Genomic DNA, 16739 nt, shown 5'->3' on the forward strand with positions numbered 1-16739 from the left:
TCACCAATAAAAAGCCATGTCCCAAGCATACAATTGTAATGTTCTCATTATAAGTTTATATAGCCTATTTGACAGACTTGTACTAAAAATGTTCCACTTAACTGTATTTTACTGTTTTGAAGTGATTCCAATCAAAATTCAAGCAATTCAAAACCATCATGGCGAGCAGTGCGCATCTGAAGGAAATAATCCATTATTATCAGCTTTAATATCGCCCAAATTTTCTGATCAGGCCGATAATGATAACATTAAAAAATAACATGTATCGGCCGATGCTGATATATCGTGCATCCCTAGTCTTAAAGATGCAGTAGGAAGTTTGTGGTGCAAGAAAAAAAAACGTCAACACATACATTCGTCAAAAAAGTTACTGCTTCCATAGTACGACCAACCAGTTATTCTGAATCCAAGGGTGCACATACTTTTTACACATGTATGTTTCTTTCTAGATATTGTTAAAAACATCACATTATGAAAATAAAATGGGTTGCGAATGCCATTTCGCGCTGGCTTTAAGCCAGAGAAGAGAGAGTATGGAGTATTCAGTTTTTTTATATAAAGAAGTGTTTGCATAATCACTTCAAGCAGCTAATCTATGCCAGTTTTATTGTGAGTCTGATTTAATGACTCCAGGTAATAAACCAGTTAAGTAATGTGAGCCTCTCAAAATAGATACTTCTGCTTTTTCTCCAAACACACACACACACACACATCTTGCATTCTTTAGTGGTTTTCCACCCCTGTTTTTCAATTTCCCTTCATCCTTTGCCCTCTCATCTCCCCTGAGCAGTGGAGCATGGCATCACTCTATTACTGACTGATCGTCTCCTGGAGTTTCAAAAGGTCTGTTCTGTAGCGCTGCATCCCTAATGCGCTCTCTGTTCTCACTGCAGGGAACAGGGCCAGTCAATGTCTCTATCATCCCCACAGACTCCTGCACAAGTTCATCTTATCAGTCCCCAACTAGTTGCTGCTTTTTACCTTCTCAGAAGAAAACAACAAACAGCCAAGAGAAAGGAAAAGTGACTTGTTTCATAATCGGTGCAAACTACACATTACTATGACCTAATACATTATCTTGCAACTAATAGGAAACATTCACGGTTCAAAATACGTTGTTTCAAGGTCTAGTTTGTCTAGTCTAGCAATGAAAAGTCCAGTAGATTAAATGTACTGGGTTCAATCTATTAGATTGTAAAAATCTCAAACCATTCAGGAGTGTCCTTTTGTGGTGGGGTAACTGTTGTAGGTGAAAAGTTTTGGTTATGTGCTACAGACATAATTCACATGGAGTCTGCTCCACATAAACCAGTTACACAAAAAAGAAAAAAAATCTTACGATAAAAAAATCTGCTGTGGTTGCCATAAATTCCCCATAAAAATGTTATGGGATGGTACTAGTGCCTGTATATTTTACAACTTATAACCGTACATTTTATTAAGTGATGTAAAATGAATATACCAACACTATCAGGGTAACACACATGAAATTCAAATAATACAATAAACATGTAATAACATGAACTAACAACTAACTAATTACTAATAACAAAAATAAGAACAAAAAGAAACAAAATTAATTTATTTAAAAAAATCATACGTGATGTGTCATGCAGGGACTTCTGGGAATGTCTCTTTATTGTTTTTCACAGTAAATTCTTAGTTCATAGTTGAAAAAACATAAAAATGACAGTATTTTAGAGTAAAATTACATTTAATACAATGTTTTTAGTATTTATCCATATATGGTAAGACAACTTGGTTAACAATTAATAGGTTTTTACTTTAGGTTTGAATTATTTTCAATAAAAATTACAAATATTTTTTACAGTGTACGTCATGTCATGTTTTATACTCTTGTGCAAAAATCGGATTAATGGATTTACATGTTCATGTCATTAACTTCACAAAGACACGTTTGGCAAGTAGGAATTCATAGTAGGAATATATATTAACATTTAACATTATTTTGCAATGTTTTGTTTTTAAAGATGAACTCTTAATGAGCGTTAGCGGATGGCAAAGCGAAACCAAATGTAAAAATAAGGGAAATGAGAACAATCAAATATCCAGTATTGATTTTTGCTGGATTTTATGATTTTTTTCAGAGGTAAATGTGAGGTGGTGTATTGAACCCGGAACATTCCTCTACAGTATGCACTATACCTGCTCTGTGTGTTTAGTACACGTGGACAAACTCCTTGTATGATAATTATGCAGTTACGCAAACATCTGGGCAGAAGGCCGACGGTCAACTTGTCATAATGACTTTTTTAACCAGCCGAAGTTCACAAACCATGGTGGAAGGCCTTTTGGCTGGATGTTCAGAAGTATGTGCCAAGTTCAGGTGTCCTAGCACAGTTATCTAAATCTCTCATATTTATGGTAATCAGATGTCCCTGTTATTCAGAAATACGTAATGAAATCATGTGATAGTGTCAGTATTGTCCTTGTTTTTGTTGCCATGGCCTAGGATTCAATACACACTACACATTAATGTTGATGGTTGGTTTTTAATAATAATCCCTATCGAGCAGGACTGGTTATTTTTGGTACCGCCCTGAGCAGCAGTGCAAACCACATGGTCCAGCACATCCATTCATCTGACCTCAGATCAGAGGTAGCCGTCACTCAGCATACAACTTGTGGAAACAATGATGAAAACAGACGCTCACTCGTTGCCCCGGGGCTGTTTACTCAAAAGAATGAAATGGATGTGTGAGAGCGGCATGGATTACTCTTCAACAAACCAAACGCATATTGTGAACTGGATGGCTTGATGACCGTGTCATGATATTGGATTTGACATGAGGTTCTTCCTGTTGCTGAAAGCAGGGCCGTTTGATGGTGTAGGGAATTTTGAGGTCGGTACTCACTTGTGCATGTGTTCCACACCTGTGAAGATCATAACGCCGTAAGCAAGACCGCTCTGTACCAGAAAATGTAAGGCGTACCTGAAATGAAGCACAAGGAGAAGAGGATACCAATAAAAGGAGTATGGACATAAAACTATGACAGTCAGTTTGAACAGGACAGAAAGAATTGTGATCAGCAGTTTCTGAAATACTCAGACCAGCCCGTCTGGTACCAACAACCATGCCACGTTCAAAGTTACTTAAACCCCTTTCTTCCCCATTCTGATGCTCAGTTTGAACGTCAGCAGACCGTCTTGACGATGTATACATGCATTGAGTTGCAGCCATGTGATTGGATGATTAGATATTTGCTTTAACGTATATATGCTGGGTGTTTCCTAGCATCCCCATGACCCTAAGCATGACAAGTGGTCAAAGGAGTTGCTGAATGACTTTATTGCCACTTTCACTAAATAAAGATAACTTAATCGATTATTTACATTGTCTACACTTTGTTCATTCAAATAGAAGTGTAATGCCGCTTGCTTTCAGTGCATGTTTGGCTTTACGTTGTCATCTAGCAAATCCAAAATAACTCTAATTTGTGTGCACAACATGTCTTACAATAGCCTGGCTCCGCCCTCCTACGTACTTCCACTCAACTATCATTTTCCTTGAGAATTACGTCTGGGATTGTGGTATATTCTTGGGTTTTCTTCAGTCAATTTTTTACCGGTCCAATCAGCGAACAGAGGGAGTGGCTGAGAACGATGACGTTGAGGTTGTGCGCTAGTTTGAGTCGTCATACGTCACGACCAAATGTTAGCGATTGGTTATGGCAGATCCAGAGTGACTCTGGGCAGATCCAATAGTTTTAAACTTCATCAGAGTACCCGCCTACAAGGAAGTTAACGCTTGTCAATGGAGAGAGGCCAGACTCTCTGTACAAATGAAATGTTCGAGAGTCTGGTAGAACCAGGCTAGTCTTACAATGCAATTGCAAACAGAAATGTGTCACAAAATTTTGTAGAAATGCATAAAAGGCTGTAATCGACACCATCCAACAGAAGAAACAATTGGGGGTCTAGATTTCATCCATCTGGAATTGTTTGGATTGTGAAAAAAGTGGGTGGTCTGTACGAGAATAGAGCTAGAGCTATCTTAACTATTGGTACACAATGACTATGTAATGGGAAAAAGAGAATTTTATTTGAGGGGTGAGGCAAGCAATTGCATTTTGTTGAAACAAAAGCTTTTTTTTTTTACTTTGCAATAACATGTACTGTTGAATCCCACACGATAACACCTGGAACTCACATTAAGAAAGTAAATGAGCTCAATGAGCCTCTGCTGGACAGACAAACAAACTCTCGGAGTATGTGACGATAGCACATCATCACGACAGAACAGCTGACGGCCTAATCAGGAAGGGAAACCCCCTCACACACACTGCCATACAAATAGAGAACACATTTGCTTGATACAGTTGGTACTCGCTACATTATGAGGAAAGATAAATGCATTCCAAAATGCGCAAGTACCACACATTAGCGTCTTCTGGATCTTGGTAAACTTCTTCTTGCTGTCATGTTCATTGCATAAAGACTTCCTGTTTGATTTGGGTAGACTGACCTTTGCTCAGAGAGCTGTAATAGACTGCTCCGTATGGTCAGATGTTTTTCAATAAATGCCAGCTTGAGCATGACTCCCATTAATGCAATTCATCACACTTTGACCTTGTGATAAAAAAAGTGATTTGATTATGTAAATTTGGTCTGTCTTTATTAATGTTGAAACACTATCCGAGGTCTAAAAGTCTTATGTTTAACTTTGCACCTTTTTTATTAGTACAAAATGTGCCATTACAAAGTATAGTATCATCAGTACATAAAAATACATGAAATGTAAACACGAAAAGTTTATTTTATTTTATTTGAGACACTCAGAATGTCTTAGTATTTGGTTTGAATATGGTAAAATTGTAACTATAATAGACATCACCATACTTTCCCAATAGATTACTCAAAGTACAGTAAGACAATTGTTTTGTATTACAGGTTATCTGAAGTGTTATGTTTAAATATGGAAATTAATTAGTTCAATAAATATGCACTAATTCCATACATTATCAGAACAGAAATGTTTTTTTTTTTGAAAAAAAAAACCTTTCACCAGGTTTTCAATATGTCTCTAACATTTTGATCCCAATGTATATTAAATCTTTAAACTAAGGTATGAAGAGTATTTTTGTTCGTCATTTTGTAATACACATGTTTTACCTGTGTTAACTAATGACTCCTTCCAGTTATGTTAAACTAATTTAATTTGAACTAACAAGCACAGCAGGTAAGTTGCATTTATGCTTCAGTCCTGACAAACCAAACCAAAACCAAAAAAGGGCTCCTTAAAAAATGGACAGATTTCTCACACTAACGGTGTTGTTGTTGTAAACGTGTACAGATCAATAAAAAGAGGCCTACAAACTGCTCCATCAGAGCGTCTCTCAGTTTCCAGCATGCAGCGCACAGCGTAGCTGCTGAGGAGACTCTGGTCTTCTGCCAGCAGTCCATAGCCTCATTATAAATTGAATGGCTCACTAGCCGGCTATCAATGACGCTGCTATGGATCAAAAGTGGATGATCCGAGATATATGAGGGATGAAGCAGACAAACACTCACCAGCCAAAGCAGAAGAGGGCCAAATAGAAGCCCAGCAGGGTGGCAACTACATGCCGGATGAAGGGACTCGTCTTACTAGGGTGCAGGTAGAGTCTGAACCAGAAAGCCGTGACCAGGGCGAACAGCTGGCACACCACAAAGTTCACCTAATGAGAGACACAGAAGGTTCATTTAGAGCTGTTCAAGAGGAAAAGTGAGAAAGCAACACAACTTTCAATTAAACTCATCTTAATACAGACCAAATCAATTATAAAGGTTCTTCAGATCTGTGACTTTTAATAGACTAAAATACACTATAGGATAGGAAAATCAAAACTAATCTCCATTTAATCTTCAAATGTATGTCTTCAAGTACATCTGGATAATGGCTTCAATGCTGAATTGAAACTATGTTGACAGACATTAACACAAGATAAATGCATTTGTGAAGAGGATAAAGTCATGTGAGAAGAGGGAATTAGAACTGTTTGGCTGCAGAGTTTCGGCAGTTAGTTCCTGCTAGTAAATGGCGTAAATGTATTTTACATAATGTCACTGTTTACTGTACAAAGTCACGTCTGGACCTGAACGTTACAGTGCTTTATACGGCTAATCTCATAAAGTATGCACAGTTGGCTGCCGAGTCTCTCTCTCTCTCTTTAATTTCAGGAATATTTTACTTAGGCAAGATCATAAGAGCAAAATAACTGCTTTAACAGGATTTTTTGTGTGTGTGTGTGTGTGTGAGTTATCCAATAACTTCTTGAGTGCAATAGTCAAAACAACACAGTGCCTTTATGGTGGCACACTACATCAATACAGAAATACTAGAGCTGAAGATCCTGATGATAAATGAGGTATGCAAAGCAGTGAAATAAGCATTTCAATCCAGTATTAATCAGGAGTTTCTCACTGATCGTGAGCGCAGAGTGTGAGAGCAGAGATATGCTTGTCCATTACCTAATGGACAGTTTATATCAGCGCTAAAGCTGCTTTTCTGCCATTATGGAAGCTGATGAGGCGCTGGCTGGTTATGTTTGGGATGGGATGATAGCTGCATACAGCCTACTGCAAAGTATATACCGGCTATGTACACTAACGTTTCTGAAATAAAAACCAGAGTTAAATACGGGCATGCATCCCCTAAATGTATGGAACATGACTTAACAATAGCCTGTGTGCTTTTGGTATCCACTATGGCTATCTTGACCAAAGTAATATTACAGCGACCAAAGCCTTTTTTAATCAGATCAGTATCGACAGAGGCGTTGTGTTTTGTATTGGAAGGCTGCTTCACAGAGTGCACTTTGGGCTTGCCTCGTAACGCAATCCAGTTTATGGAGCTGTTAAAATATGGGTCGCGATATTTTTGCCTTGTAAAGCTTTTGGATTTATTTAGGTTTATTTTGGGCTTGATCTTGTTTGTGTTTTTTTCTGGCAACACGTACAGTATGAGTCAAGGCTCAAACCTCTTTGCAGCGCACACACAGAATACACATCTCTGATGTGTGTTTAAATACATCAATGGCAACTATTTGCTCATTTCGGTTTGGAAAAATATCCCAATGAAAATCTAAAAAACTGTTTTAAAAATATAGTATGCTACATTGTTGACACATGACCTCACATTGAATTGCATATAATTCAGAAAGTTTTGACCAGTTATCACATAGGAAATGTATACATTCATATCTTTAAGCATTTTTTTTAATTAACTTTTATCTAAAAATGTCTCCTGTTTTGGTGAATAATGAGATTTTGGTTCATTCATCACTCTAGAAATGGGAGGTCGATTCAAGAGCATTGCATTGTGTGATTACACTAAAGCACATTTAGCTGAATATAAAAGGTCATACTGGCAGTGTTTGTATATATGCATACAGAAAATATGCATAGTGTGCAAAATATACATATTGCAAAAACAGAACGAGTTGCTATTTTGAATATATCCTCAGCTGTGGAGCAACACAGACACAATATATTTCTCCCTGCTGCTCAGTGGCCTTCTGTCTGGCTCTCGTGTGTGTGTGTGTGTGTGTGTGTGTGTGTGTGTGTGTGTGTGTGTGTGTGTGTGTGTGTGTGTGTGTGTGTGTGTGTGTGAGAGAGAGAGTGTGTGTGAGATAAAGCAAGAGTGAGGTCATCTTCATGTGCCTGCTGCCATGCAAATGAGCTCCAGCTCAACAAAGATACAATCCGTCACCAGCTTAAAATAACTCCGCCTTCCCGACTCTGCACTGGTTTATTTATCGCTCGCTCTCCATTCATTTCTACTCTAGTTTAGTTCACTTATTCAATTTTACTTGACAGGGACAAAGCATGTCCATTACAATAAGCGTGGCCCATTCCATCTCAGGCTTGAGTTTGAGTACTTTCAGATATTTTACGCCGGTGATTGATTATGATTCTTGTTTTGTTTTCAAAACAAGCTTTCATTTCAATGGCAGATCATCTGACACATTTGTACTGTAGACTGACAATTAAAAAAAATGTATTAAAAAAAACTATTAAAAAAATAGCAAAAATCATATCCCCCAGCAGAATTCTCAACAAGGCATTTCATTGGCTGAGTATATTCAGTGCCCGATTAGAAATGACAGAACATTGCTTAATGGTCCCACAGTCTAAATGGTTGATTTAAACATTTAATTCTCTTTTTTTGTGTTTTCAGCTAGCCTTTAGTAAGCTAACATCTATAGCCTTTGAAAATGTATATCAGATACTATCACCATAGCTCAAAATAGTCCAATTACAGTTTCAGTTAACAAGCGCCAGCTTTGCCAAAAAAATAAAAAAAAATTCATAGAGGCATACAATTCTGTCATGGACAACAACAGAGTATAACTTAAGTAGAAAAAGTGACAAAAAATTAAATGTTCCTCCCTATTCTAAAAATGGCAGAAAATGTGCTGGAAAGAAGACAATAGCATTCGGTTTAGCATAAAACCTTGGGGAATGTTACTGAAACTTCAATCAGAAGGCTTTTGGTTTGTTTTCACTGGTCTATTTCTGTCATTCCCTTGAGACACCTCTCATCCCCTCGGTCCCCTTCAGGTGCTTGTCACTTTCGTTCTGAACCTCCCCGTCTCAAATGTTTCAACTGCTGGAAACGTGTCCTGCCTTAACGTTACAGGCAGTTATACTGTACAGAAGCAGCCATTGTTTTCTAGTCTGCTTAAACAGGTCAACAGTGGGCCATAAACAATAGCTCATTGGCTGCTTCTTTGTATCCCCCACGCTTTCTGTATCACAGGAAGCATTGTTATTGGCAGGATAAATCTGGTGCGCACACACACACACACACACACACACACACAACTGTAAGTAATTGTGGTTAGGCAGATTTATTTAGATGATGTGCCTTTGCCATTTTTCTATTGTTACATCTCTAAGAGCTCTTTCATAATTGAAATGACATAAACCGGCGTTTGTGGTCGCTTTAGAGCCATTAAAAAGAACCACAGAATTACACTCAATTAATCTGGGACATTAAATTCAAATTAAACATAACCTTTCTTTGCTCTAAAATTCACACGGTTGACACAAAACAGAGAAGCGCTTGGTGGACAATGTTTCTCTCGTTTTATCAACCAGAAAGCAAAAGCGAAAACACATGACGAAACTAACATTGACAGTGTTTCCTGAACGATGCAAATGAGCATATACGCATCACCTAAAAGCATTAACTCATTTGTCTCAAAATCGTTCAATACTGTTTATGCATCAGCAAATCAAGCCAGTAAATAAACGGTCAAGTTCACATTGTTTCTCTTAGTAGCATGAACATCATGTTATTTATATTGTGATTAAATTATATACAGAAAGCGATAAAAAAAACGCTACTTTTGGAATTCATGCTGTCGATTACACAGCGCGAGTGTATCTGGACAATTGCCAAAACTCCCATTGTGTAATCAATGACACTGTTACACTGCACAGCGAGCTCTTACTGTATTCACATTGTGTTTGCATTGCTTTTTATGATAAAAGCATTTGTTGTGATAGTGCAGAAATCATGTTGCAATGATGTGATCATTGCATTCACATGATCAACAGAGTGTCTGTCATCTGCCCAATGCTCATCACAGCAACCTTTCATGTGATAAGAATAGATCTAAATATAATTCTAGTTTTCACGATTTGTTAATCTCGACAGCTGTCATGGTAAAAAGGTAGTAAAAGTATTCGAGAGGGTTCCAAATATAATACTTATTTATATGCAAAGATGTTAGCCAATCACAGCAGTGGGCGTTTACACTGAAATCTCAAAGCAGACACGCCCCTTCAAACAGAGCATTCAAATCAGAGGCTAAAATCAGGGTAGGAAAAAGCCCCTTATAAAGGAAACATTATAAAACAATACAAAAAAAAAAAAACAGTTCATGACCCCTTTAATTAACATAAAAATATAAAAACAATGATAATTCTAAAAATCAAGTAATCGAAAATACCTTTTGTTTTTCACAGAAGAAAGTAGGGTTGTCAAACCTAGCGGTAATACCGGTACCAGTCGGTACAAAAAAAAAGATAACCGTACCAGCATTGCTGCAGTACTGGAATTATACTGGGATTACAGACTGGTTACATAGATGCTCCTTTCAAATGCTCTTGTTCATGTTCGTTTGAGCGTTCCCTGACAGTCAAAGGGTTTCTATTTAGAGTGTGTTTTTTCAAGCGTTGAGCATTGTAGCCAATCACAATCATATCTGTTGAGTGTGTGAACACAATGGCCTATCAGAGGTGCTAGTCAGTAAATTAGTCAGAATCCACTTAACACAAGGTTTTGTTTTGTTCAACGCAAGCCGCGCATGTGCGAATCCTTTCATTATAACCAACAAAGAGTAATCACGATATAAATCAGAACAATCAAGACTGCTTTTTTGTTATAATGGGAGTTTTCACAAGAGTTCAGAATTTAGTGACCTTGTGCTTTAGAGATTGTCAACTTTAGTGATTCTGAAGCGAGGGTTCTTCTCTTTCTTTCTGTTTATTACCCATTCTCAATGTGAATACAAGTTTACTTTCCATGCTCCTAAGCACACTGCAAAGTTTCTGGATTGACAACCATATTTAAATGTGTGGTTTGAATTGGAAACTGTGATTATTGACAGTGATAACAAATAGACGAGACTAAACGAGAAACAACTTTTTTGTACTTGCTCTGGTATCAAGAACTGCAAAAATGTACTGGTATTGGTAGCAACTACTGAAATGTTGGTACTGTGACAACCCTTTAAGAAAGTAAGTATGGTTTGGAACAACATTAGGGTAAATTATGACAATTTTCATTTTTGGGGGAACTATCGCTTTAACAGCCTTCCTCGTTGTAGATTTAACACAAATAAATCAATCAGCAATATTTTACATGCTTTGAGATGCCAAATCTATGAAACTATAAATAAAAAAAATACAAACATCTCTAGACCATGCTAATTTTTATAAAGTTATGATCACCCGTCTAAATAGCATGAGTCTCAGCAGTAAGGACACAGAGACAGAAAGAAAGACAGTGAAGACAGATTTTGTCCCCCTTTGGCTCTAAACCATCTCTCTTTGCAAGCCATCTGGCTTTGTTTCCACAGACACCTTCAGCCTTTCAGCTGAGAGAGAAATATATGAGGAAAGGGACATTTAGGAACATGGAGAAACAGGGAATGACTTACTAAAGGTCAATATTAAGATATGGTCACTGTGTGCTGAGTAAATATCTCAGGGAAATGTAAACCATCCTTTATATTTAAGGGCAAATGTGTACTAGCATGAAGGGCGAGTACTAAGTTCACATTGTACTAAAGCTCAAACATGGGTTTCTAAATGTGACACCATTAGGGTTTGGCTATTAAAAAGAAAAATGTCAACAAACATGCAAAATATAAGTAAAGGAAACATATACAAAGAGACTCATACTAGAGTGATGAGGAGAAGTGAGTAGTGTTTTTAGAAAGTGTCTTTGGTCACTGAAACGGAAAATTGACCTGAAAGTCATGTTTACAGTCAGTATTCTTGAATACACTCACATAGTTATGAATAATCACGTAGCATGGCCTATGAGGTTAAAAATAGCATCAGGTGCATGTACTGTAGGTCAAACACACCTTTAAAGGAAACGATGTCATACCACTTTGAGTGGTCTAGCCTGACAATTAGGTCAACATATGGTTGGGAACATGGTTAACCAATCAGCTCAACTAGGCAAAATAGGCATGGTGGTCTACTAGCTTTAACCAGGTTAATCGCTTTAAACCAGCTTGCATCATGACCAGCGGTTCAATTTCATTAGCTTTTAGCAATGGGCTAAAGAAGCTTGACAACCTTTGATACAGACTTTTATGGAAGAGATTATTGATTGTTGCGTCACCCTTTCACGACTCGTTAAGACTTGGTACAACAGCCCCATTTTGGTTTGTGTCTTATTAAATAAGGTATCGATTCTGACTAGTCTAAAAACGGCCTTAATGGCCTTAGGGTTCTTTCACACTGGCAGTTTAATTCCAAACGGGGCACGGTTCGCATGAAAAATCGGTAATGTGAAAGCTGTCATGCCGACCAGGGACCACAACACAAGACTACCTGTAGAAGGTGGTCTGAATTCGGATGCACTGGAGCTCTGGCGCGATTCACGTGAATGTGAAAGCAACTCGGACATGGGTTCGCACTTGTTCAGGAAGTAAAATAACATGCGCATGCGTTTGAGCCAGTGACGACTTCATTAATTTAACAAAACACATGTAGGTGATGATTTACCGAGAGCACTGGCGTGCACAGACTTCTGTGTGTTTGTGTGTGTGCGTGTGTGTGGAGAGGGGGGTGGTCTGTGTTTGGTCCCCCTCTGTAGAAATTCGCATTTCCCGGGGGTAGGGGGTTGGGTGGGCAATTCCTCCTCGGTTGAGATCACATTTCGTGGGGGGAGGGGGTGTAAGTTGTTCACCCTCTGTAGAAATCGCGTACCGGGTGTAGAAATAACTCGGGGCACCAGGATATGACAGAAAAGGGCACTTTCGCTTTCATGATTAAAGGGGCAGGAGCACAAGCCGCCCCCTCTCTGTGCAAGCCATTGAGCGAGAGTGAGTGCGCAGTGTAATCGCGCATGAGTGCAATCTGAGGGGCAAATTAATGGCTTGCAATCCGCTGTCTCCTCAAAAAAGCCACATACAGTAGACGCAAGTGTCGTTCACTCTGCTGCATTTAATAGCACCAATTAATAAAAAAAGAACAATATATTGACCCACGTCCTGTTTTCTATCATTTGTGATTGCATAAGATGAACACAAATGCACCGGGGTTCGAAGCAAGTGCAACCAGACCAACACTGCAAGGGGCGCCTGATACAAACGCACTCGGATTCGGACCGTGACAAACATGCCCAGTGTGAAAGCCCGCTTAGGGTGTGTTCACACTTGGCATGTTCGGTTTGATTAAAACGAACCCTGGTGCGATTTCTCTGTTGGTGTGGTTAATTTACATAAGTGTGAACGTTACCATTACCATCCGAACCCTGGAGTGCACCGAACAATCGTAACAAGACAGCTGAAAAGATGGGTCTCGGTCCGCTTCCAAACAAACTCTGGAGCAGTTAGAATGAAAGATGAACACAACACGGATCAAAGACATCTAAACGAACCAAAAACAGGGCAGAACGCTCAAGCATACCTGTCTTTTCACGTCATAGTCACGAGTTCGGTACAGGCATCAGAACCACGTCTCCTCGCAGCAGATCTGTTTTGACTCCTTTACACATTTTTTAAACTCTTCATGTGTCATCATATGTAGGCTACGCACATACAACACACGCATTTAGCCCAGCACGCAGCATTGTTTTGGAAGTTTGTTAAGTTCTGTTGCAAAATGTATCCCTCCGCCCTCCCTTTAGATTCAGTAGGTGTTAAAAATGCCAATGTGAACACTAAGCAGACCAGGACACTTTTTTTTTTTGTCCACACCAAACGAACCAAGCGAACCGAACTACAAGTGTGACCCTTAGAATTAAAATCAAAAGCTCAAAATAGCCAATTTCAAACAGGGCCATTCCAACAAGTGGCCCTCCAGATCCCCCATAGCCTCAAATGTAAGGACATTTGGCTCACTGGAGAAATAAGTCCAAGTTTAATTATACATTATTTCATCATAGCAGTGAGTTACCAAGCTTTTTTTTTGGTATTAAAACAACTTAACTAAAAATGTACTGGGGTTGTCCATAAAAACTCTGTAGAAGTGAGTCTATTGCATGGGCACCAGCTCATAAAACATTGCAAAAAAAAAAAGCTGTATAATTCAGACATCAAATTTTACCAATAAGAGTCAAACTCGGGTACATGTGTCTTCAAAGCGAATTAATAATGTAGAAAGACGCTCACCTCAATAATTCATGGGAATGTAATATATCACCAATAGTATATAAAGGGAGGTTAGGCACTCCTTTGAGCCCTTCAGTTAAACAGGAAGACAATGCACAATCACTTCAAAGCACTCAAATGGTAATCAATATCATGGCAATAAGTGATACTAAACCTAAAGCAATTAAGCTATCTGTGGCACTACAGTCAGGTTTAACAATGATAAAGAGCCTTGGCAAAGATTCCTGGCAAAGAGGAAAGAAATACAAGACACTGATTCTTATGCTGTTCCTCTGAGCTCTGAACCTCAAACTGAATACTGAATCACAGTATTAGAAAGAGTTACAATAAAATACACCCTATTCAGATGCGTTTCAGAAAAAAGTGAGGTCAGATGGAAATTTTTGCATTTCTTTTATGCATCTTGGAATGAAATAGGCAAATAAAAAAAAGCATCAACAAACAATGATACAGCATCTGAATCAAACATTTGGTGTTGTGGTTGAGATACTAACCAAACTTGAAAACGTCACAAACAAACGTGTGTGTGTGTGTGTGTGTGTGTGTGTGTGTGTGTGTGTGTGTGTGTGTGTGTGTGTGTGTGTGTGTGTGTGTGTGTGTGTGTGTGTGTGTGTGTGTGTGTAGATTTTAAATTAGTGTACTACTTGTAAACAGAATTAACAAATGCAACATGCAAAGTCTAAAGTGCAGAATGGCTAAACAAATTCAATTAGTCTTGCTGTTTTTTTCTTCTTCTGCTGCTTTTAAGGCCTTTCACAATTTGATAACACAAATATAAAGAAGATCCCTAGGACATGAAGCCCAGCACGTCCACACTGTAAAATAAATGCCTTTTGTTTGCTGAGCTACACATTTTAAATGATTAAATGATACACCCTACAGCAAAACTGTCTCAATTGTGCTTATGTTTTATGATACAGCAGCTGTTCCATTAACAACGCAGGGGGTAAACAAAACTTGTTCCATTTGATGACATGTCACAGCTCCACTTGGGCCTCACATTTGGTTTCTAAGCAACCGACTGCTCAACAGAGCACAACTCCGCCAAAAGGAAGCAGATCGGCTTTGAGGAGGGACATTAAACTCCTCTGACAGCTCCTGTGGCAGTGTGGAATGCTGTTCTTTTGAGACTGCCAGTAAGAGGCTTGACACATCACTTCTACACAAGGAGGGATTTGGATCTCAATCTCCCATCACCCTCATAGAAACTTTAGGGACCAGTTATGGAGCAAGTAACCAGTTCTGGATGTCCAAACCTACTGGAGAGTTATGTCTGCAATGATGCCTGCCAGAACATGGGCACTTCATCACCTTCTTACACAGATTGGAGAGCAGCTCCAGCACAGTTGCGTCATGTTTTAATAGGCATCATAAATGGGTAGATAGCTAATGAGTAGCAGAAGTCAGAGTTTATCCACAGAGCATCAATGATAATCTGTATGTGGGTCAGTGACGTGCCGCACTGATTTGCACTTCCAGGAGCAATAAATATTATATATTTATATAAAATAGGTTTAAAATTATATATATGTTTTAATCTCACATCATTTGTCCTCCTCACTGTTCATAATTGTGTGAAAATTTCAAAAATAGGTAACTTTTAGACTATTAATGTGGTCAAATGTCATACGGTCAAACGGAATTCACTTAAAGTTATTTAAGAGAATTGCATTTAAAATTATTAAAAATGTTTCAAAATGATAAAATTTTTCATTTGGCATATTTTTTCAAGTCTTAAGAAAAGCATATTAAAGTATCAGTAAGATAGACCTTTAAGAAATGTCATTAGTATCTCAAACAAATTGTTCCGCAAAGACACATTTTCTCTATGTCATACGGTAAAACAAAGTTTAGAAGCCATTTTGGAACTGAATATTAATGACTTAAGTCATGTTACATTGGATGACATCACTCAGAGGACCCCCTGAAGACCAGCCAAGTTGAAGGTAAGTTTAAGATTTTGCTCCTACATTTGAGGTAATTTCACCTTTTCCAAGTGTTACCATGTGTCACAGATTTGGGTGTCATATGGTCAAACGTCAAAAAAGGGTTTAATACATTTAAAATGTGAAAAAATATTGATTTACAGGTGAAATATAAAGTTTAAAAGTCAAGGTTAATGGTAAAGGTGGAAGGAGGTGGCCAAGCAACTGCCTGTTATAAATGACAAAGCATGAAACTGTCATAAGGGCAAACAAAAAATGTCATACAGACAAACGATTTTACCGTATGACATGTTGTTATACCATATGACACAGAGCATTTAACTGAATTATTTAGTTATTTCTTAATTGTTATATCACATATATAGTTTGTACAACTAATATGAATTAATATTAACATATATAATATTTTTTCTGCCTATTTTAATCATTTTTTTACATTATTACAGATGTCTCTTTCTAGTAAGGAGAGGGGTGCACATTTCCATGCAAAGCTAAGGGCAGATCCTGCATCTAGAGAGGAGAACCTAGCCAAGAGGAGGGAAAGGTATAACTGTGAGAGTATATGATGACATAGTCTCTCCAGCGTGTCCTAGGTCTTCCCCGGGGTCTCCTCCCGGTGGGAACAGATCCTCGAGCCACCTCAGCTGACCCCTCTCGATGTGGAGGAGCAGCGGCTCTACTCTGAGCTCCTCCCGAGTGACCGAGCTCCTCACCCGATCTCTGAGGGATCGCCCAGCCAACCTGCGGAGAAAGCTCATTTCGGCCGCCTGTATCCGGGATCTTGTTCTTTCGGTCATGACCCAAAGCTCATGACCATAGGTGAGAGTAGGAACGTAGATTGACCGGTAAATCGAGACGACAGACCGGTACATCGACCGCATTACTGCAGAAGCTGCACCGATCCGTCTGTCAATCTCCCGTTCCATCCTT

At 38.6% G+C, this 16739-nt stretch overlaps 1 protein-coding gene across 2 annotated transcripts in view; it reads right to left on the reverse strand.

Annotated features, from left to right (window-relative positions):
- Positions 1 to 16739, reverse strand: part of mboat2a (membrane bound O-acyltransferase domain containing 2a) — a 241599-nt gene that overhangs the window by 23370 nt on the left and 201490 nt on the right. For both annotated transcript variants that reach the window (XM_079632857.1, XM_079632856.1), the window contains exons 2-3: positions 5534 to 5679; positions 2877 to 2954 (exon numbers count right to left, since the gene is read on the reverse strand). In XM_079632857.1, coding sequence (XP_079488983.1) covers positions 2877 to 2954; positions 5534 to 5679 — 224 coding nt within the window. The remainder of the gene's footprint in view (positions 1 to 2876; positions 2955 to 5533; positions 5680 to 16739) is intronic.

Source organism: Phoxinus phoxinus (genome assembly GCF_949152265.1).
Source record: "Phoxinus phoxinus genome assembly, chromosome: 13".
Classification (NCBI taxonomy): domain Eukaryota; kingdom Metazoa; phylum Chordata; class Actinopteri; order Cypriniformes; family Leuciscidae; genus Phoxinus; species Phoxinus phoxinus.